Raw genomic sequence first — 20,841 nt, forward strand, 5'->3', positions numbered from 1 at the left:
TTTCATTCTCGATGAAATGGAATATCTTCTTTTGTGTCAACTATGAGGAAGCTCCGCGTCGTGGCTCATCAGTACACGCACACCCTTCTTTATCTCTATCTTTCTTTCTTTCTGCGTGTGTGTGTGTGTGTGTGTGTGTTTTAAGTGTGTGCGCATTCCCCACCAAAACACAAGTGAACTCTTAAGTGTTTACGACGCGAAAAGTCGCTACCGCATTATTCACACGTGCGTATCAAACTCGGCGTGTGTTATGTCCGTGCTCGTGCGTGCGCGCGCGCGTGCATTCCGTGAAGTTGTGTCCACGAGGAAGCGGGCGGCGGAGTTAATGTTCAACTTAAGGCAAAGAAGAAGAAGAGGACGACGGTGTCGTCGACAAAAAGCAGAAGCGAGCGTGAACAGCAACAAGAAGAGTCAGCAGCGTTGCCCGAGTGGAGGATGTGGCAAAAAGAGATCTCCGTCTTAATATATCGCATCTATATATATATATAGATATATATATAAGCACTTGATAATATAATCGTGTTACTCTATGTTCACAAGTGAATGTGAGCAGCAGCAAGAATAGTCAGCAGCGCTGTATGTGCGGCGCGCAGTCACCGAATCGCCGATTGGTTGTTGTTGTTTTTTTTTGTTGCCCAATCTTTTAAAAAAAAACAATTGTTTTCAATGCAATTATGATGGCTGTCAATTATCTGCAGATTTTCTCTAAAAAAAAAAAAACTGTACGGAGAGTGGTGCCTTGAGATTCAAGTTCAACACTCTTGTATCTCAAAACATCGTTCCCCATTGAAATGAATGCAAATGCAATTAATCCATTCTAGCAAAAAAAAAAAAAAAAAACTAAACAAAAAACAAATGTAGGTTGTTTCCCCCCCCCCCCCTCCAAAATGTTGTACTCAAACACAGTTCTGACCTTTGTTCTCCACAGAACCTGCAAACACGCGAAATGCGAGTGCAAAACACGAGAGAATATGGTCATATGCGCAGTTTGTATGTGTTGCTGCTCCGTTTATGTGAAAGCAGCAGTGCATTGAAGGCTCCTAATTAACACAACTCGAACGCTAATTTCCATTAGCCTGTCTATGACATTTCACATTATATGTTAGCATTAGCCCTGTGGACTTTCGCGAGACAACATTTGGTGCTTTGATTGACAATGTTTGATCCTTTTTTAAATTTGTGCCACTTTTACAATCAAGTTTCAACTTCCTGTTTTAACACACAGTTGTTGAAGAGCGAGCAGTCAAGACTTGCATGCTCTTCTTTGTCTGCGATGACCTCCCTCAGGGACTCCCAGAGTTCGGATGAGGATGAGGATGAGGATGATGGAGGAATGAGGATAATTAAAGGGAAGCCGTCGGCTCATCGAATTTAAGCGTGAGCCCATCGGCGAGGGTCTGACGCTCACACCGTCGATAACGCCGATGAGGGAGGAAGGAGGCGGGACAATGTGTCATTGAAATTCGTCGAATCCTTTGATCGCCTCTATTTATGCGAATAACGGGCGGAGCGAAGGCTTTTTGGAGTCGCTTCATTCGTTATTCCTATCCGGCCGAATCATCACCTTGATGGCTTTCCCATCCTCGTAAAATAAAATGAGTTTGGTAGGAGTTGCAGGTTTAAGCCCCAAAATAGGCGTGGTAGCATCCAGCAGATTGTTTTGAAATTCGGCCCCTGCGGCCAGTTTCGCTTAGCAACATGAAATTTAGGAGGCATGTGGCTCACGGGCAGACCCGCAAAAAGCCTCAAGAAGTCGTGCTGTCAAAAGTGCGGGAGGTTTCAAAGCGACCATTTTAGGATCGTTTTGGCCATTTCCAGCAGTCCTTCGAAAATTCAGCCCTCGAATCGACTGCAGTTTCCCATGAAACCAGGTAGGCACCGCTACCACCAGTGGACCCACAAAAGGTCTCCAGGAGCCACGCCGGAAAAGACGCAGACGTAATGACTCGCCCTAAAACAAAACTTGAACAACGCAGCTCCATAAGGTCAGAGTTTGACTAATTGTCTCGTGTGTGTATGTGACGCCGCCTAAGACTCCTTCCAACTCTATATTGGAGTCGTCCTTCTTTTCTTTTCTGTTCACCTCCCATGTCCTCCATGCTAATAAGTCTTGTGAATGTGTGCTTTGAAAAGGTGGAGGAAGGCTGGTGGAGGATCACGCGAGATGATGTGCACTTCACATCTCAACGTGCGCGCGCGACAAAGCCCTTTTGTTTCCAGCAAAACGTTTGCCTGAGACACAGCGGTGACAGCTGCGGCGCAACTGACTCTGATCGTGTGTGTGTGTGTGTTGGCAGTTGCGTTTCGCGCTTTTGACGCGCAGTCTTGCGGGTGCGCCAGGCGAGCGAGGTTTCAACTCGCGTGCGCGTCCGCCAAGTCTCTTTCCGATTGAAAAAAATATCAGTCCTTTCTTTCTATTGGTTCAATTGTAAATACTCGTCTTTCTGGATATCCTGTTTATCGCAACAGACAGACGTGACCGTGCATCTCATTATCGGATTGCGCGCACACGCACGCACGAGGCAAATTAATGCCGACTCTCCTGTTACGCCTTTTGATGAGCCAATTATGCGGAAACTGTTCGGAACAAACACACGTTCTTTCTTTCTTTCTTTCTTTCTTTAGCGCCGGGTTTGCGTAGGCCAGTGTATAGCAAGCTTGATTTTATGCTGCAGAAGACTGGCTTATTGTTTGTTTTGGGCTCGAAATCAGAAAATGATCTCATTACAATTGATCGGTCCCAAAATGATTAAGATTTGTGTGTGTGTGTGTGTGTCTTAATTCACCCTCTGCAAGTTGTATCAGCTTCGTGTTCAACTAAACATGGCCAGCTTTCACACTAAGTACATTTTATTTATTCTTTTTGTATTTTTGTTTAAATGTGCCCTTCCGCAATAAGGGTTGGGAAACAGAGGAGGTGAAAAAAAAAAGTCACCCCAGTTTGGGAGCTAGCTAAGCTAACAGAGGCTAATTGGCGGAAGCGCACGCGTGTCCCTGGGAAGTGTGCAACTTTCGATAACACGGCGAGAACAATGCGGCGGCGCGTTTAAGGGGCTGGCGGGTTAGCGTGTGGCCGCCGGCTCGGGTTCCGCTGCCACGTTTTGTGTGGAATTCTGACAAGCCAGACCGCTAAGCCCCGTCCGGCCTTCCCCGCCGACGCCCTCCCCGGATCGAGTTTCAGACGAGAATGCGCGAGCGGAGCCCGCGTGTGAATCAGCCGCTTTTGTGTCCGTCTGTCTTGAATGCGTTTCATTGGAGCAGAGGAGGAGCTCGGCAAAGCCTGGCCTGGAAAACACACTCATTCAATCGCACGTCAATTCTTCTTCTGCTCTTTGTGTGCGCTCGTTCTCGGTGAGCTTTTTGTGCATTTTGACTCTAGTTCCTGCTACACCGGCGATCCTTGTTTTTCTTGACTTATTTATTCCTCCTCTAATTGTTTGCCGTGTTGCTTCTCCACAGTATTTCCCGCACGCATAACTTTCTCTCTGGCGCCGATCTGTTGTTCCTTTTTTTTTTTTTGGTGAGACAGGAAACCGGCATGATTGGAGCACTTCCTGTGTTTTAATACCCGTGCAGGAAACAGAAGAAACGGAGCTGAATTCAAATACAAACAGCGAGCGAGCGAGGGAGAGAGAGAGAGAGAGAGAGGGGGTGGGAGTTAGCGAGCGATAGAGCGCGAGTGAGATTTTTTTAGCAGCTGCAAACCATTTGAGTTGCTGTGCGGCGGCCTGAGAAGAGGCAGAGAGCACAGCTTGGCAGAAAGAAAAGGAAAGGAGGAGAAACGGGAACAGCGTGGCACTTTGTTTCCCAGAGAGAGAGAGAGAGAGAAAGAAGAAGCGAGCCGGCCAGCGGAGCGGAGCGTCCCGGGATTTTCTTGCGCCAACGAAGGGGGAGGACGTCGCCCGCAACCCCGAAAGCTGGCAGAGGGCCGGGAGGGCCGTCTGGGTCTTCGCCCTCCCGGACGCCGTCCTGACGCTCGCTGCCTGGGTCGGGATTGGACGCCCTCCTTCCCCCCCTTCCCTTTATTTTGATCTCGCCCCAGGAGAACCTTGCCTGCTTTGGAGTTGCTGGACCACCTCTCCCCCAGGAGCTGTGGATGATCCTGGGACGAGAGGAAAAGGAGAAGGGGCTTTGAAACTGGGATGGAGCTCCAAGGGGCTTTTCTTCTTTGTTCTGCATTTTCGTCAAAGACTGGTCAGATTTCTCCTTTTGCTGCGGCGCTGAGACGTCTTGGAATCCTGACACAAATCCCAGATTCTTTGTGAAGGCGGCATTGACATTCTTCTTTTGCGCTTTCCACATGCTCGTTCTTTGTAGATAAGCTTGTGGCTTTTGTCACCTTAAAAGGACCTCTCCTCGCTGCACTTTGCCGCACGTCAGCCACCGAATGACTTTGTGTTTTGGACTATGGAGGAGTACGCCGCCGCCGCCGCCGCCGCGCTGTTCTCTCGTCAAGGCGACTCAAAGGGACGTTATCGCCTCGCGTTGGACTTTGCACCTCTGAGAGGCGGAGGAGATGATGTGTTTTTCTCCGTCACTCGGCGCCGGCGGCCTTCTCCCCTCTTAACTAAACACGGCTTGTGATTAATATGGTGCCGAGAGGGAGGGCCGCCTGTGTCGCTCCCTCGCCGGTGCCGCGCAGCAACGCACCGAGACCACGCGAGTGCTCGGCTGTCGAGGTGACATAGCGAAGGAGACCTTGTTCAACTCCAAATGTACTTTGTGCTTTTGTAGATTTCTTCAGAGAGAGACTCTCTTTTTGTGTTGTTGTTGTTTCGGCTGCACTTGAAACAAACTTTGCGGCCCACCGGAGCCAGCGAAGGCAAAATGGGGAAGCCCCTGAGTCGCCCCGACTGTCTCCGGCAGAGCCCTCGCTGCCTCGGCAAAGGCGACGAGGACGAGGCCTACATCGAGGATTGCTACGTCCCGCAGAGGTCCATATACGACACCATGCGCATCAATGAGCAGATCGACCAAGGGGCCAAACTGTGCCAGCCTTCACGGAGCACCCTGGGTTCCGGCGGGGAGATACGAGGCGAAGGGAGTACACTGTCCAGCAACGGAACTATCGGAGCCGACCTAGGAGGCGTTTTTGTCTCGAGGGCTGCGGAAAACCCGGGAGGAGCCAGGAAACTGGACGAAAGGGTGATCTTTGATGCCTTAAAGCTGACCGGCGACGCGCAGATGATGTCACCTCCCGTTGGCGTTGGCGGTTCAGGTCTGACTAACCCGCCTTCAGCATCTGCACCGGGAGTGTCTCTGGTGGCCAAGAGGCGCCATCAGGCCGGAGAAAAGCGGGACAACCCCAACCGGCGCTCTTGGAAAGCTTTCATGCCGCCGACTTTTCCCGAGTTTGCGTCTGTCGAATGTTCAGAAAAGCGTTCGTCAGCGGCGGGGCTGCCTCACTCTCCCGTTTCACCCGTTCTGCTCGCTCACCCGTCCACGCCGAGCTCCTCCACGTCTTCCTTAGCTCCTTACACACCCTCGCCGTCCTCATCTGGACTCCGCACGCCTCCCGTCTCGTCCTCGCCCACCGTTTTCCCCGTGCCGTCGCTCCTGCGGCATCCCCGCAAGCCAAAGCAGCAGCCTCACCCTTTATTGCACAAACAAGCTCACCAATGTGACGCGCCTTCCAAAGAACTGGGGCTTCCATTGAGCCAGACCCACAAGAGCCCCAGAAGAAATGCGGGGCACAGATGGACGACAAGCTCCTCTAAGAAAGGAATTAAGCAAATTCCAGAGGAAAGCGTTGAGTTAATTAAGACCTCAGATTCCGAGAGGGATTCTCCTCTTTTGGACCCGGACCAGGGCGACGATACGCCTCTCCTCCCACCAAAGCCAGTCTTCTGCCCTCCCACCAAGGCCCGCACGTGGCCCCGTGGCATGACACCAGGAAAAAAGGCCCCACTGGGCTTGAGGCACAACTTCCCTGTCCTCCCACCTTTGCCTCCCCTTCTAGGCGAGGAGATCAGCCAGGATGAGGAGGCACTATATCTGTTGGATCCCCCATCGCCATTCTTGAAGGAAGACGAAGGGCTGCTATATAGAGGTTTGCCTCCGTGCCCCTCCGTCAGTCAGCTGGGTGGCGACGACGCTCTGCTCGGGTGGGACGGCGACCTGAGAGAGCGCACGGCTTCCGAGCTCAAGTTTGAGGAGGACGAGCGAAGAATTCTGGAGGGGCTCCAGGAGGAAGAAGAAGAGCAAGCGGACGCGGAGCTACTTGAGGGGGAGGACGTGCGGACCCTGGAAAGAGCTCAAGCGGAGGAAGAGCGAGCTGAACGAGAGGAGCGGGAGTGGGAAGCGGTCCTGAAATTGGAGAACCGGGAGGTGACGGACCGATCTTGGGAAACGTTGGAATCGGAGGGATGGGATTTAACAGGCTCTTCCGGACAGTGGCCGCTGTTAACCCCCCCTGTGGGCTTCGGAGGCCCCGAGGGCCCAGGCGCCTCTCCTCGCCCCAGTTCTGAGGCCGAATCAGATGACCTCTTCCTAGAGCTGGAAAGACAATGTGAGGAGGAGGAGGAGGAGGAGGAGAAATGGCACGAGGGAGTGGAAATGAGTGTGGACCCCGAGCCTCTTGATCCGTATTCTCTTCCTTGTGCAAAGGAAGGCGAACAAGAGGAAGAATCCAATAGCGACTGGGAAAGTTGTGAGGGCAACCTTCCTTTAACTGAAACCCCCTCTGCACAGTTGCATGTTGGTGGATTTCAAGACTTTGACTCCAAGCGAGCGCAGGACTGTGAAAAGGAACACTGCTTCATCGACGACGATGAAGATGGTGTCCTTTGGGATTACGAAGGCGAGGGAGAGGAGATGAGTTTCCGCACAGACTCGGCTCTCGGTTACCAGCGAGAGTCGGACTCGAGCGGCCCGTGCGCCTTCCGACCGGACGGGACCGCCGCTACCGAGGAACGCTGTGTAAAGGAAGGACCGGCGCGGGCTGAGTCGCACCTGGACAGCGGGGCCTCATCCCAGTGTGATGCTCCCTCTCCTCAGATCCCCGCGAATCCATTTGCACCCGAGGAGCCGGAGCAACGAGAGGAGTTCAAGGAAGATCTGTTTGATCGGTCCAGTTTGGACAGTTGTGAGGGAGTTCTCGGGGATCACTCCCATGAACCTGTGGGCACGGTTGAACAGGAAAACCACATAGGGTCTAAACGGGATGTGGACCGTGACACTTCCTGCCAGGAAGACGCCTTAGTCCCCTTTGACGAGTCTGATGGGACGTCTTTAGAGGGGGAGATGCTCAATTGGGTCCCCACGGAGGTGCTTGGACAAGACGAGGACTCGGAAACTACGGCCGCGGTGAAAGCAAGCACCCCAAAATCGGCTTCTGCCCCTCCTCCGTCCCCTCAGCTCCCAGACTCTCCTTCTAGTTCACCTCTGTCCCCCTTTGAACCAGACTCCGTCGCTCCACCCTGTGAGCTCACGCACTCAACCCCCCCATCGTCTTTACCTCAGCGCCCTGTTAAAGGCTCCGAGGCCTTTGTGATATCAGATAGTTTTGTTTACCTGGCGGTGTCGGCGCCTTCCCGATTTCTAAATGAGCGCCCCCCTTCCCCACTCGAAGACTCCAACCCTTCCAGCCCCGTACCCGAACTCCCCTGCTGCTCAGGCCGAGACGAGGACGAGGAGGGCCCCGTCCTCTCCCCCGACAGCTTTGTTTACATGGCAGCGCCCGAGCGGCCCGAGCGGCCCGAGTCCGGCCCTTCGGACGTCGGCTCGGCCCGCGAGGACGCCCGAGATCTTGACTCGTACTCTGAGGGCGCCCGGTCCGGGATGGACAGGGTGGCGTTTGTGACGGGAGAGGACAGCGACTGGGAGTCCGACGGGTCTGCCGCCGACTTCCCGGCGCTAATGTTCAACGACCCGATTTGGGACCGACTGGAGCCGGGCCTGCTACGAGGTCTCTTTAGCCAGACTGAGAGCAGCCCGATGGAAGACGGGTCCCAGAGCGGCTCCCCGGTCTGTCCCACGGGAACCGCCTTCACATCGAGCGGGAGCTCTGCATCAGACGGCGGCTCGATGAGAGAATGTTCCGACGTCGAAACGGAGGAAGAGGTATGTCGCCGTTAACGTTTTGGATTCTTCAAAACGGGCGGAAGTTACATCGTTGGCCGCTTGGGTTTGTGGCTTCCGACGATTGCAACTCGATGCTCGGCAGTCCTCAAGTTGTATGTGCGTATTTGGGTGGGAGGTCAGCGCTAATCTACGTTTGGGGGGTGCAAGTGTTATTTATGTATGCGAAGCTAAAAGCAGTCCCCGCCTGCTTTTGAAGTTCATGTCAAGTTTTGCCATGGATGTTGGGCGTATTCTTAGCGTGCGTTTGTTGTGTCTGAAGTGTTTGCTCTCAGTGGGTGTGAGGACCACCTTCGTGCTCCTTTTGCTTCCATGCGGAACGCAGCAGATGAGCGTGTTGTTGTTGTTGTTGTTGTTGTTGTTCAGAATAACGTGTGAGTCACTGCTTGTCCTTGTCGCGGCTGCCTTCTTTTTGCGGTGGTTTAGCGCAGCAGCGCGCGGTGAGAGCTAAAAGTACTGTCCAATCGCTGCTCACCAAACGCGAACCATGTGACCTCCGTTAGATGCCTTGTCCAATTAGATGCAGTGCTGCAACAGAATGGAACAACTTTCGAGTGTATTTTTCATCCGGCGCGAGCTGATTTTTGCGTGATTTGTCGCCGTCGTGGCCGCATCCGTCCGTCCGTCCGTCCCTAGGCCGTCTCTGGTCTCGCTGGAATGCGACGAGACGTCTCTGAGGACAAAGAAGCTTTGCTTGATTCCATCAAATAGTCCAAATCACGAGGAGAAGCAGCAGCTGTCGCGCGTCCGCTTTAGAAATGAGCCAAAAACGACGCTCGCAAGTGACTTTTGTCTGAGACTGCGTTGTGGGTCCGCTCATGACGGAGGTGCCTACCAAATCTCGTGTTGCGGAGCGAAACTGCCTCCGGGGCTGAATTGTGGTTGTCTTGCTCGACTTTCTTCAGCATGTGCCTAAATTCCCTTCTTTGAAACAAAATGGCTCACTTTATGCATCATCTTCTCAGGATTGTTTTGTGAGTCGACACGTGACTGACGACTAACAAATTGGATGTTGCTAAGTTTAACTGGCTTAATGACTGAGTCCTTAAAAAAAAAAAAAAAAAACATTCATTCATTCCACAGAATTCAAAGCTTGTTTGCAAATTGAACATGATAATAAACACAAAAAACATCAAAAGAAAAGTTTGTGTTTTTCCAAATTCTTTGGGGTGGGAGGTCAACGGCGACTTCAGCGACTGCTGCGTTATGAAGTTGTTTCTGTGCCTCTTGTCAGCTGACACCTCGCAAACACGCTCGGACGCTTTTGTTGATGAGATAAAAAGGTGAGAGCAGCGTGTGCGTGCGTGCATTAGCTCTCCCGTTAGCTTTTGGTGCCGAGATAAGAGCGAACGGCGTGCACGCCGGCAGAAGGTCTTTTGGATCAGAGTGCCGCTCATTTGAAGGGCTAGCGCGCTTTTGTGTGTCCCGCGGACGAGACGGACAGATGGACGTAGCGTTAGCATGCTGTTTGACGGCCGGAGGGTGCGAGCATACAGACGGGGTGGCCTCTGATACGCTGTTGGACTCTGCAAGCTGATTTGAAGCGTCAAAACTGAATCCTTCTGACATTTTATCCACATTTGGTGGAAATGGTTTGGAGCAGCAGTAATGTGAAAAAACATTTGTGTGAAATGATTTCACTCTCATATCATATGAACGCGCTTTCCAGATCTGTCATTGTTTTGTGACACACAATTCAGCGAAAAACAGCATTGAACGATGTACAGATAAGTTCATAATTGTTTTAATAAGAAAAAAAGCGCTCCATAATATTGTGCTTCACACAAACACAGTATTGAGATAATTGAATCGAACATAAAGAATGAAACAGTTTTTTGCTTCAAATCATTGGCCATTGTGCTGCTCCTTCTGGCGTGTTTGCCTTGGCCACTCGGGGGCAGTATCATACGGACACATTGTAAATGGAGACGCCGCAGTAATATTCGTCATTTATTTTGCAAAGGAGGTTAAAGAATATACCCCTGGGAATATTGTTATATTATCCGTCTCCATGCACTGTCGATATAAAGCCCGCCACGTAGGGTCCCGGCGTTCTTTCACTGTTCCTCCTTCAGTCGGGAAAGCGTGGTCGTCGGCATCGCGCGGCGTTGTCGGAGCGACGGCTTGTTTTCCCGGCTCGCTGACGGACGGCAGGAAGGATGGCGGGCTGAAAGGCGGGAAGTGAGCGAGGGCGACGAGGCCGCGGGCGGGAAGTGAGGAAGGGGGCCCGAGACAAACAGTCGGCGTTGCTTTGCAGATAGCAAAGGCAGCCCATTGGGATCGTGGGGGGATCACAACCACGTGGAGGACGTTTTACGCAAAGGAAGTTGCTTACATCTGTTATCAGGTTGACATGGGAAAGCTTAGATGGCTTCAAAGTTTCCGCTGGCAATATGTGACTGGGACGCCATCTGACTGAAAAAGAAATAACCTCTGTCGTTAAGTGCGCGATCACCTGAAGTTGTGAAACTGGCAAATTCAACGGTTCGGCGCTAGTACGTTCCCAGTTCGACATGGCGTCAGATTGGAATGATATATAAAATGGCGGCTCTTAAGGTGCGGTCGGAGAGGCCCGTGCCCGTCACCGACCCCCGTTCGCGTGGGTCGTCCTCATTTGCGCTCGGGAAAGGATGAGAGGACCACGTTGTACGTGACTGATAGGTGGCGCCGTGGAGCCCCGTCCGTTCAGAGAGGACTTCTGCGGCCTCGCTCTCCTTTCCAAGCCAATCCGTCTTCGCTGGCCATCGGTGTCCCCCGCAGATTTCCGTTTCTCTTTGAGGCCGCAGCCGAGTCTTGACCCGACCTGTGACCTTAGCTTGGCCCGTTACTGTCCTCGACGTCTGACTTGTAACATTAAAATGATGCAATTCGACCCGCGACGCAGACCGGTTTGGCATCTGATGAAGATGTGAGCGAGAAAAGACGGATGGTGGTGTTTGCGTGGGTTGGAAGTGCGCGTGTGCCGGTGGAGGAATGAAGAATGACAAGTATGTGGAACTTTTTCCACAACGGCGCTTGTGTGTGGAATGCGGCTGGAGAGGAGGAGGAGAAGTCAACTACAAAGTACGCAAAGCGTGTACTTCATCTAGCGCACATGCGTGTGCCGAGCGGGCCGGGTCGTGACCCGCGGTTTATCGTTGGTTCTGGTCCACGCGCTTCCTGCTTCGGGCAGATCCACGCCCGACACCGCAACACCAAACAGCTGTTTCCAACGCTATCGCTCGCATGCACACACATACATATACAAAAGAAATGAAATAAAAATCTGCAAATGGGTACTGCAAGTTAGCAGGGGCTCTACTGTACCCCCTAAATCGAGTTGAGTCGAGTCAAGTCATCGCTTGGAGTCTTGCTCAGTTGCAATATATATTCGAACATGAGCACTTTCGAGTTGAGTCGTCGGGAAGTTTTAGCCAAGCAAGTCCCGATTCTGACGCCACGCTGACCGACTGGTTAGAGCGTCTGCCTCACAGTTCAGGGGGGGGTCAATCCCCGGCCCCGCCTGTGTGGAGTTTGCATGTTCTCCCCGTGCCTGTGTGGCTTTTCTCCGGGCACTCCGGTTTCCTCCCACATCCCCAAAACATGCGTGCTAGGTTAACTGAAGACTAAATTGCCCGGAGACGTGACTGTGAGTGCAGTGCGAATGGTTGTTTGTTTGTGTGTGCCCTGCGATTGGCTGGCAACCGGTTCAGGGTGCACCCCGCCTCCTGCCCGATGACAGCTGGGATGGGCTCCGGCACTCCCGCGACCCTTGTGAGGAGAAGTGGCTCAGAAAATGGATGGATGGAAGAAGTCCCGATTCTTGAAACTGGCGAGTCAAGTCCGACTCGAGTCAAATCATGCGACTCGACTCGAGTGCCTCCAATTCTGGCTATTAATGACTCGCTCGCCTTCACTGAAGGAAAAAAAAAAAAAGACAAGTGCCATATAGGAAGTGGTCCCACATGCGACCCGATCGCGTCTTTGCATTTAGAAGCCACCGATGACGGACGGACAGAAGACAGACGGACGGGGTGGGAAAGGAAAAAGGCGAGCGAGGGGATTATGGGAGATTAAGGGGGTGGGGGCGACAGGAGGAGAGTAAGGGCCCGGCTGGAAAAAGATGAGCCGGCCACACTTGCACACATTGTGTAGGCCCCACAAATACATGACCGCAGACACACAAGTTGTACTGTACATGTGCTTGTTGATGTCGTGTGGTGGACAGCGCGACAAAGTTTACAAAGTCAACAGCAAGAGAAAAAGTGGCATCAAATGCCTAAAAAAAAAAAAACAAGCCTCACAAATATCCACAAAGTCCAAAATCTGCACAATGGAAAATTCCCAAAAGATTTCTTTGGACAGAAATGAACAAATAAACACTTTGCAGGTTTCTGACACATTTTTTGAAGGCAAAAGTTCTGATATGACTAAACAAATGTGAATTATTGCGTGAGTGGTTGTGTTCCACAAGCATGAATAAACACCGCATGCGTATTTACTTTCAAATACACACCGAGAGTATCATTGCGTCCAATGAAGTGATGTAGCATAAATAAATGATTTATTATTACACATCAGTGAAATTCCACAGGTGCGCACCTGGGAGGATGAAACACTGAGTGTGCGTGTGCATGTGTGTGTGTGTATATATTTATATATATATATATATATGTATATATATATATATATATATATATATATATACATGTGTGTGTATGTATATACATGTGTGTGTATGTATATACATGTGTGTGTATGTATATACATATATGTATATATATGTATATACATATATGTATATATATGTATATACATATATGTATATATATGTATATACATATATGTATATATATGTATATACATATATGTATATATATGTATATACATATATACATATGTATATGTATATATGTATATATATATATATATATATATGTATATACATATATACATATGTATATGTATACATGTATGTATATACATATGTATATATATGTATACATATATGTATATACGTATACATATACGTATATACATATATGTATATACGTATACATATACGTATATACATATGTATATATGTATATACATATGTATATATGTATATACATATATATACATGTATGTATGTATATACATATGTATATATGTATATACGTATGTATATATGTATATACGTATATGTATGTATATATGTATGTATATGCAACGTGAATCGTGGGGGTTCTCTTGACTCGACTTTTTCCATGACTTGAATCTATGTGATTTACTTGCCACCTCCGCTAACAGTAGCTTCTCTCGCTGTTTTTCTGTCTTTCCGTGTCTGTCGCCCGTCAGGCTCTGGAGCGAGAGCAAGTGGACGGCGTTCAGGCCAAGCTGCAGCACATCAACGCGGTGGGCCAGGGTCTGATCCAAAGCGCCGCCAAGAACACGGACACGCGGGCCCTGGAGCACGACCTGGACCAAACCAACCAGACATGGAACTCGCTCAACAAGAGGGTAACGGGAGACCAAAACGCGAAACGGCCCATCTCCGGAAACGCCGCCGATCGTAACCGTGCGCTCGACAGGTGGCGGAGAGGATTGCTCGGCTGCAGGAGGCCCTGTTGCATTGCGGGAAATTCCAGGACGCCCTGGAGCCGCTGCTCAGCTGGCTGAGCGACACGGAGGAGCTGGTGGCCAATCAGAAGCCGCCGTCGGCCGAGTACCGCGTGGTCAAAGCCCAGATCCAAGAGCAGAAGGTCTCACACGCGCACGTTCGGAGTCACAACATATTCCACATGCAATTTGGCAGCGTTTTTGTGCTCATCATTTGTGACGACGAGGCGGTCGCGGTCGCTCGCGATCAGCACATTCGTGGACGATCCGATCAGGTTGCTCTGATGGCAAGATTAACAAACGGATTGTACCGATCCTCCTCCAAGCAATTTACTTGCCATTTGAGTGGCAAACGTGCACGTCGGAGATCGTGTGTGAAGCTCTCGTTTGTTCATCAAACATCCATTTTCTGTGTTTGCGACCGGCCATCAGTAGCAATAGTTTACATCCGCGTTACATCCAGATTAGGATCACAGATTACAGGAAAATGATCGGAGCGCTACATCACACACACACACGCAGCAAAGTGCGTCGTTTCTCATTTCTCATTGGGAGCGCTGTCATTAAGAGCTCGCGTCCGTCCGTGTTTGTGGTCCAGCTGCTCCAGAGGCTGCTGGACGACCGGCGGCCCACCGTGGAGATGATCCGCGCCGAGGGCGAGCGCATCGCCGGCGACGCCGACGCTCAGGACCGAGAGAAGATCCGCAACCAGCTGCGCGCTCTGGCCCAGAGGTGGAGCGACCTCCTGGGCGAGGCCGGATCCAGGTACCGGCTCCGAAGCGACTCGAGGCGCCTCTCGTCTCTCTTTGTAGGAAGCGTTTGTTTGTTTTGCTTTTGTGGGGGCGAGTGACATGTTTGTGAGGTCATCGCGCAAACACGCACGAGAGGAGGCAAACGATTCCCGACATCTGTTCGGGCTGTGTCCAACGTGGATTCTCTGGATTCACTTCAAACGCTCAAAATACTGCAAAGCGAAGGAAGGCTCTCTAGAAATTGCTTCGTTCGTCATCGTTTTTAATCTTGGGGCAAAGGCAAACTTACCACCTTTTGCCCAGTTAAAAAAAAAAAAAAAAGAATCCAAATCGGCTCCCGAAGCCAGTTTCACTCGGCACCTTGAAATTTGGTCTGCGTGTCATCATCAGCATGCCGAGTAGACCCACAAAAAAGTCTCAGGAAGCCATGCTTGAAAAGACACAGGAAGTCAGCCATTTTGCTTTGAAGCGGCCATTTAAGCATTTGTCCTCCGATTCCAGTTGTTCTTGATAAACTCCTCAAGGTTTTGCCCGATTGCTACCCAATTTGGCGCAGGCGTCCCGGACCGACAGGTGATCCTGAATCGCCGAGCATTTCAAATTTGGTCACAACGTGTGGGCAACTTTGAGGAATCGCTGTCAAACGCAACACTAAAAACAAAACGTTTGAAGAATGCAACCCCTGAAACCGATTTGGCAACGGGAACCCCGGTTAGGCATGAGACATCTCAAGAACGCCGTCAGCCATTTTGAGCCATTTGGCTTCAAAGTGGACATTCTCCAGTCACTTCCTGGGGTGCCTGAACTTTTGGTTTCTTTTTTGATGTTATGGGCTTATTAAGTAACTGAATCAGACTTGATTTTGCTTGAAATGCTTTTGGAACAATTGACTTTATTTGGCCTTTGACCTTTCTCTTCAAGAAATGACATTTGTCAGCCTTGCGATTGGCTCGAATGGCAATTAGGGGTTACGGAGCCACCTGTCTGCACTTGACAGTTTGTCATTGCCTCGTAATATACAAACAGTTGCCTTTTTGTTTTTTTGTTTTTGTTTTTTGGGTGTAGCAAGACGTCATGTGCGTACACACGTGGACTGTTTAGGAAATAGCCAGAGGACAGAATTTGGTCTGAGCTTGATTGATTGATTGATTGATTGATTTTGATTGATTGAAATAAAAAGCGCCTCCCTCATCTCGGGCATCAGGCAGAGGCAGCTGGAGGAGCTGCAGGTGCTGGCGCTGCACTTCCACGAGGCTCTGGAGCCGCTGGGCGAGTGGCTGAGCGCCACCGAGAGGCGCCTGAGCTCCGCCGAGCCCACGGGAACCCAGACGGCCAAGATCGGCCAGCAGATCGTCAGGCACAAGGTAGCCCGTGCGGCGCAAAGATCCAACATCGTCGCAATATTTCATTCGGCTCTTGACACTTTATGCAGCCCGGAGAAACCAACGTTGGCAAAGCGCGAGCCCGCAATGGGCTGTCAAGCTTTTGCCCACTTTGTTGATGCTGGAAAAAAAAAAAAAAAAAAAATTCAAAATACGATACAATTTGACGCCCTTTGGCAGTTTGAAGTGTGGCTTCGGCTTGCCAAAGAATGAAATGATTATAGAAGAAATATTAACCTATTTATGGATAAAAGCCTTCATTAAAATGGTGAATATGAACAGAAGCAATTAAACAATAAGCGTATAGTTAACCAGATGGACTGCTCGGCAGATATTAAAAAAAAAAATAATACATTTCTTTATTAGTAGTATTTGTATCTGCTTTCGGCAAAACGGCGCTCCCTCCCGGTTTGGGAGGCGGGATCAAAAACAAGCGTCGCAACTTGAAACGTCTTCGGAGTCGCCACAGACACGACAAGATTACGTGCATCACATATTTGTCAAAATAAATGAAATCCATGGATTTCACTTTTGTCCGAAGACACCAGCCTTAAAGAAAACAAGATTTTGATAATAGAGTCCAACTAACAAAAAAGAAAAGCAACTTTGAGGGGGAAATAAAAGATCAAATCTCATCTGAACAAAAGTGAAATCTGAAGTTGAAGAATTTGCATGCTGGTAAATGGGAAGGAAGTGGAAGTAAGCCAAGTACATCATCGACGTCCGGAATTACAAGACGCTCACAAACCAACTATTCATGTTCCTTTCTTTTCGTGAATTATTTCGTTCATTTGTCATCCGGTTTATGATTTCCTGTTCTATGATTTGTCACCAGCATGCTCATTTTGAAGTTTGTCTCCATCTTTTGTTCTCTATTCCATTTTTCTATTCAACCGCCGCACACGCACGCGCGCGCGCGCCTCCCAGGCCTTCCGAGACGACGTGCGCGCCCGCGAGTCCGACGTGGCCCGCCTGCGTTCCCTCAGCCAATCGCTGGCCCCGCTCAGCTGCGCGTCGGACCGCGATTGGCTGGGCGAGCGCGTGGAGGCGGTGCGCTCCGGCCACGCCCAGCTTTCCGAGCGGTGCGCGCGGCGGGAGGCGCTGCTGGAGCAGGCGCTGGCCAACGCGCGGCTCTTCGGCGAGGACGAGGTGGAGGTGCTCAACTGGCTGGCCGAGGTGGGCCAGAGGCTGGCGCAGGTGTCGGTGCGGAGCTACCGGCCCGACGTTCTGGCCGAGCAGCACGAGCGCACGCTGGTAAAGACCGCAGAAAAACACGGACAAGTAGTAAAAAGTCATGATGACAAGTACGCGGGTGTGACTTAATTCAGCGGTTCTCAAAGTAACATTGGTGACCACCAGTGCGCCCTCTAGTGGTATGTGGAAAAATTGCTTCATTAAATGTTCAAACTGTGTAAAATGTTAGTGGCTTTTTTTTTAACTACACCTAATACGGTCATTTTGTGAAATACAGTTCAGTCGTACTAAAGTAGAATATATTTTCCTTTCATCATTTATTTTGTATGAGCTTCTACGTGCATCCGTCCATTTCGTGTAGCGCTTCTCCTCACGCGGGTCGCGGGCGTGCTGGAGCCTATCCTGACTGACCCCGGTCCCCAGAACTGCGAGGCGGATGTGCTAAGCAGTCGGTCAGAATCGGGACTTGCTTGGCTAAAACTGCCCGACGACTCGACTCCAAAGTGCTAATGTTGGAATATATATGATATAAATGTGCTAACCAGTCGCGGTTGTACATGGGCGCTATAAATGAATCAACGTGAGTTTCTATATGCATGCGTCAAGGACTTATTTCGTGTTTGTGTTGATTGTTTTTGTGCTTCAGTCCCTCAACGAAGAGATTGTGAGCAGGAAGACGACGGTGGACCAGGCCATCAAGAACGGACAAGCGCTACTCAAGCAGACCACAGGTGAGCGCAACCGTCGTCGTTTTTGGGGGCTTCGGCTTCTTGACCCAGTCTGTCAGTAGTTCTCGCTTATGGCGGACTTCGTTGACCCAGTTCTTGGATAGCTGGTCGGTCTAGCCTTCTGTAGTTCTTGGTTCTCCGGTCCTCAATGTCCCGAAAGAGTTCCTGATTCTGGTAGTCTTCACCGACTCAAGCCTTCAACACTTCTTGGTCCTTGTGGATGTCACTAATGCAATCCGTCAATTGTTTTTGCTTCTCCGGGCCGTCATCAGTTGTTGATTCTGGTGGTCTTTACGGATCCAATCCCTCAGTCATTATCGGTTCTCTAATCCTTCAGGGTTAGGGTCAGGCTTCTTTGTTCTGGTGGACTTCACGAATCCGATCCTCCAATGGTTCCTGGTTCTCCGATCATTTAATAGTCCTTGATCCAATTTTTCAACAGTTCTTGATTCGGGTGAACTTCTCACCCAAATCCTTCGGTAGTTCTTGACCTAAACCTTCAATAGTTCTTTCTTCTCCAACCCCCCTAGGTGGTTATTGCTTATCCAGTCTCCAACCCTTAAGTAGTTCTTGGTTCTCCAGTCCTTCAATAGATTCTGGTGGACTTTACTGATCCAATCCTTCACTTGTTCTTGGTTCTCCAATTCTTCAGTAATTCTTCGTTCTAGTAGACTTCACTGACCCCATACTTCTGTAGTTTTTAGTTCTGGTGGACTTTACTAATCCTTTTTGGTTCTCTAATTTTGGAATAGTTCTTGATCCAATCTTTTGAAAGTCCTTGGTTCTGGTGCTCTTTGCTGATGCAGTCCTTCATTAGCTCTTGGTGCTGTTGGACTTCACTGACCCGATCCTTCAATGGTTCTTGCTTCCGGTGTTCTTCGCTCACCCAGTCCTTTTATAACTCTCGGTTCTGGTGCACTGACCGATTCTTTCAAGAGTCCTTGGATTTACTGACCGACTCCTTCAGATGTTGTTGTGGTCTGACGGACCCGACTGACCGGCTGGTCTTTCTCCCGCAGGTGAGGAGGTTCTGCTGATCCAGGAAAAGCTTGACAGCATAAAGTCTCGCTACGCCGAGATGACGACGGGCAGCGGCAAAGCTCTGCGCACCCTGGAGCAGGCCCTGCAGCTGGCCACGCGATTCGCCAGCGCCCACCACGACCTCAACGAATGGCTGGACGCCGTGGAAGCCGAGCTCAACGACGCGGAGCCCGACGCGGAGCCCGCCTACCGGGAGCGACAGAAGGTACGCCGGTGGTTCTCAAACCGGGATCCGTGAGGCGTACAACAACAGTTACTTTTTGTGGAAATTTAATGCAGTTAAGGTGTTCTCGTACGTTTTACGCTTTGCAAAAATCATCCCCACGGGCCCGATTAGACCCCCCGATGGGCCGGTTATGGCCCGTGAGCCGTACGTGTGACCCCCCCCGGCTTCAAGGGGATGCTATTTGCTAGCCCCTCTATGGCGTTTTGAACTGTGAGTTAGCCTGAAACGAGCAGGCCAAGGCAGTGATATTGCAAAAATAAAGGTGTTGCCGCACAACTGTTCGTTTTTCACGTCATTCGGTAGGAGCTGAAGAACGCGTCGGCCGAGAAGCGGCTGGTGTTGGACACCCTCAACGAGGTGGGCGGCGCCCTGCTGGATCTGGTGCCCTGGCGAGCGCGCGAGGGCCTGGACCGGCTGACGGCCGACGCCAACCAGCGCTACCGCCAGGCCGACGACACCGTCACGCAGAGGTTGCGGCTGGTGCAGGCCGCCATCCAGAGGTCGCAGCAGGTACTGCCGCCGCACACATCGCAGGAAGCTTCACGTTCCTGACCATTCTGTGGACTTTATTTTGACCCTGAATTATTTCGAGTTCTTCCACTTGTTTCTCGGTTTCATCACGTCGTCGTGTTATTACTGAGCCACGCGTTTTGACTGCGATGACAGTACGAGGAGGCGGTGGATGCGGAGCTGGCCTGGGCGGGCGAGACGGAGCGCAAGCTGGCGTCGCTGGGCCCGCTGAGCCTGGAGCCCGACGTGACCGTGGCCCAGCTGCGGGTCCAGAAGGCCTTCAACATCGACATCATCCGCCACAAGGACGCCGTGGACCAGCTGCTGGCCACCAGGGACAACATCCTGGAGACGTGCGGCCACGCCCAGAAGGACGCGCTGACGGTCAGGGAGCCGCGCTCAATATAATCCGATACGGGCCCGAAAAATGCGTACCGCCGTCGTGACCGACGTTGAAATACAGTCGCGAGTGGGCCTAAGTGTTGGTCGAAAACGAGGCGCAGGCTTCATTTATACGCAATTAACACGAACATCAAGACTGCTTCAATCTAGAAAAGAAGGATTTTTGAAAAACACAAGTCAAGTCAAAATGGCTCCTTCCATTTCCTGAACCAGTTACTCCTCGCTAGCTTAGCTTTTAGTCATTTTCAAGTCATGTTTTTGGGGAATATTCTCTTTAGGGCCTAATAATACGAGAATAGTTAGAATTTCTTGTAGCGCGACTTTCTTCCATCGTTAGTTTTGACTTTGCGGTATTTTACTTCCGTCAACATTTTACCACAGCAAAATACATCTTTACAATGTTTAGCTCAAAAGGGTTCATTAATGAAGTGTCACGTTAGGACTTATCTTTCCATTTTTGGGGAAAATTCCGACGACGTCGATGCATACACGGGGTTGGAATTCTTCGGAACGATTTCTCTCTGGACCCCAAAAGTTGTCCAAGCGCTGTCGGTCGCATCTCCTCCTTCAGGCGAAGACGGACTCCCTGAGCGCCCGCTACGACGCCGTCAACCGGAGCCACGGCGAGCGCTTCGCGGCCCTGGAGCGGGCTCAGGCGCTGGCGGCCCGGTTCTGGGAGACCCACGAGGAACTGGAGCCGTGGCTGGGCGAGACCGAGACCCTCGTCGGGCGGCTGCCGCCGCCCGCCGTCGACACGGACGCCCTGCGCCTGCAGCAGGACCAGATGAGGGTAACGAAAACCAAAAACAACTTCCAATCAAAATACCGAAGTACAAATTGCAAACTTTCAAATGAAAAAGTTTCATATTTCGACTTTTACGTCCAGCTGCTGAGAGAGTCCATCGCGGAGCACAAGCCGCACATCGACAAGCTCCTTAAAATCGGAC

The 20,841-nt window shown here is 50.8% G+C and overlaps 1 protein-coding gene across 1 annotated transcript in view; it reads left to right on the top strand.

Annotated features, from left to right (window-relative positions):
* Window positions 1-20,841, top strand: part of LOC133471061 (microtubule-actin cross-linking factor 1-like) — a 137,127-nt gene that overhangs the window by 95,868 nt on the left and 20,418 nt on the right. Inside the window, 11 exon segments of the mRNA XM_061760230.1 lie at window positions 13,399-13,560; window positions 13,632-13,802; window positions 14,258-14,424; window positions 15,616-15,775; window positions 16,721-17,047; window positions 17,634-17,718; window positions 18,735-18,961; window positions 19,286-19,492; window positions 19,649-19,876; window positions 20,466-20,684; window positions 20,781-20,840. Coding sequence (XP_061616214.1) covers window positions 13,399-13,560; window positions 13,632-13,802; window positions 14,258-14,424; window positions 15,616-15,775; window positions 16,721-17,047; window positions 17,634-17,718; window positions 18,735-18,961; window positions 19,286-19,492; window positions 19,649-19,876; window positions 20,466-20,684; window positions 20,781-20,840 — 2,013 coding nt within the window.

This window comes from Phyllopteryx taeniolatus, chromosome 21, assembly GCF_024500385.1.
Source record: "Phyllopteryx taeniolatus isolate TA_2022b chromosome 21, UOR_Ptae_1.2, whole genome shotgun sequence".
Taxonomy (NCBI): Eukaryota; Metazoa; Chordata; class Actinopteri; order Syngnathiformes; family Syngnathidae; genus Phyllopteryx; species Phyllopteryx taeniolatus.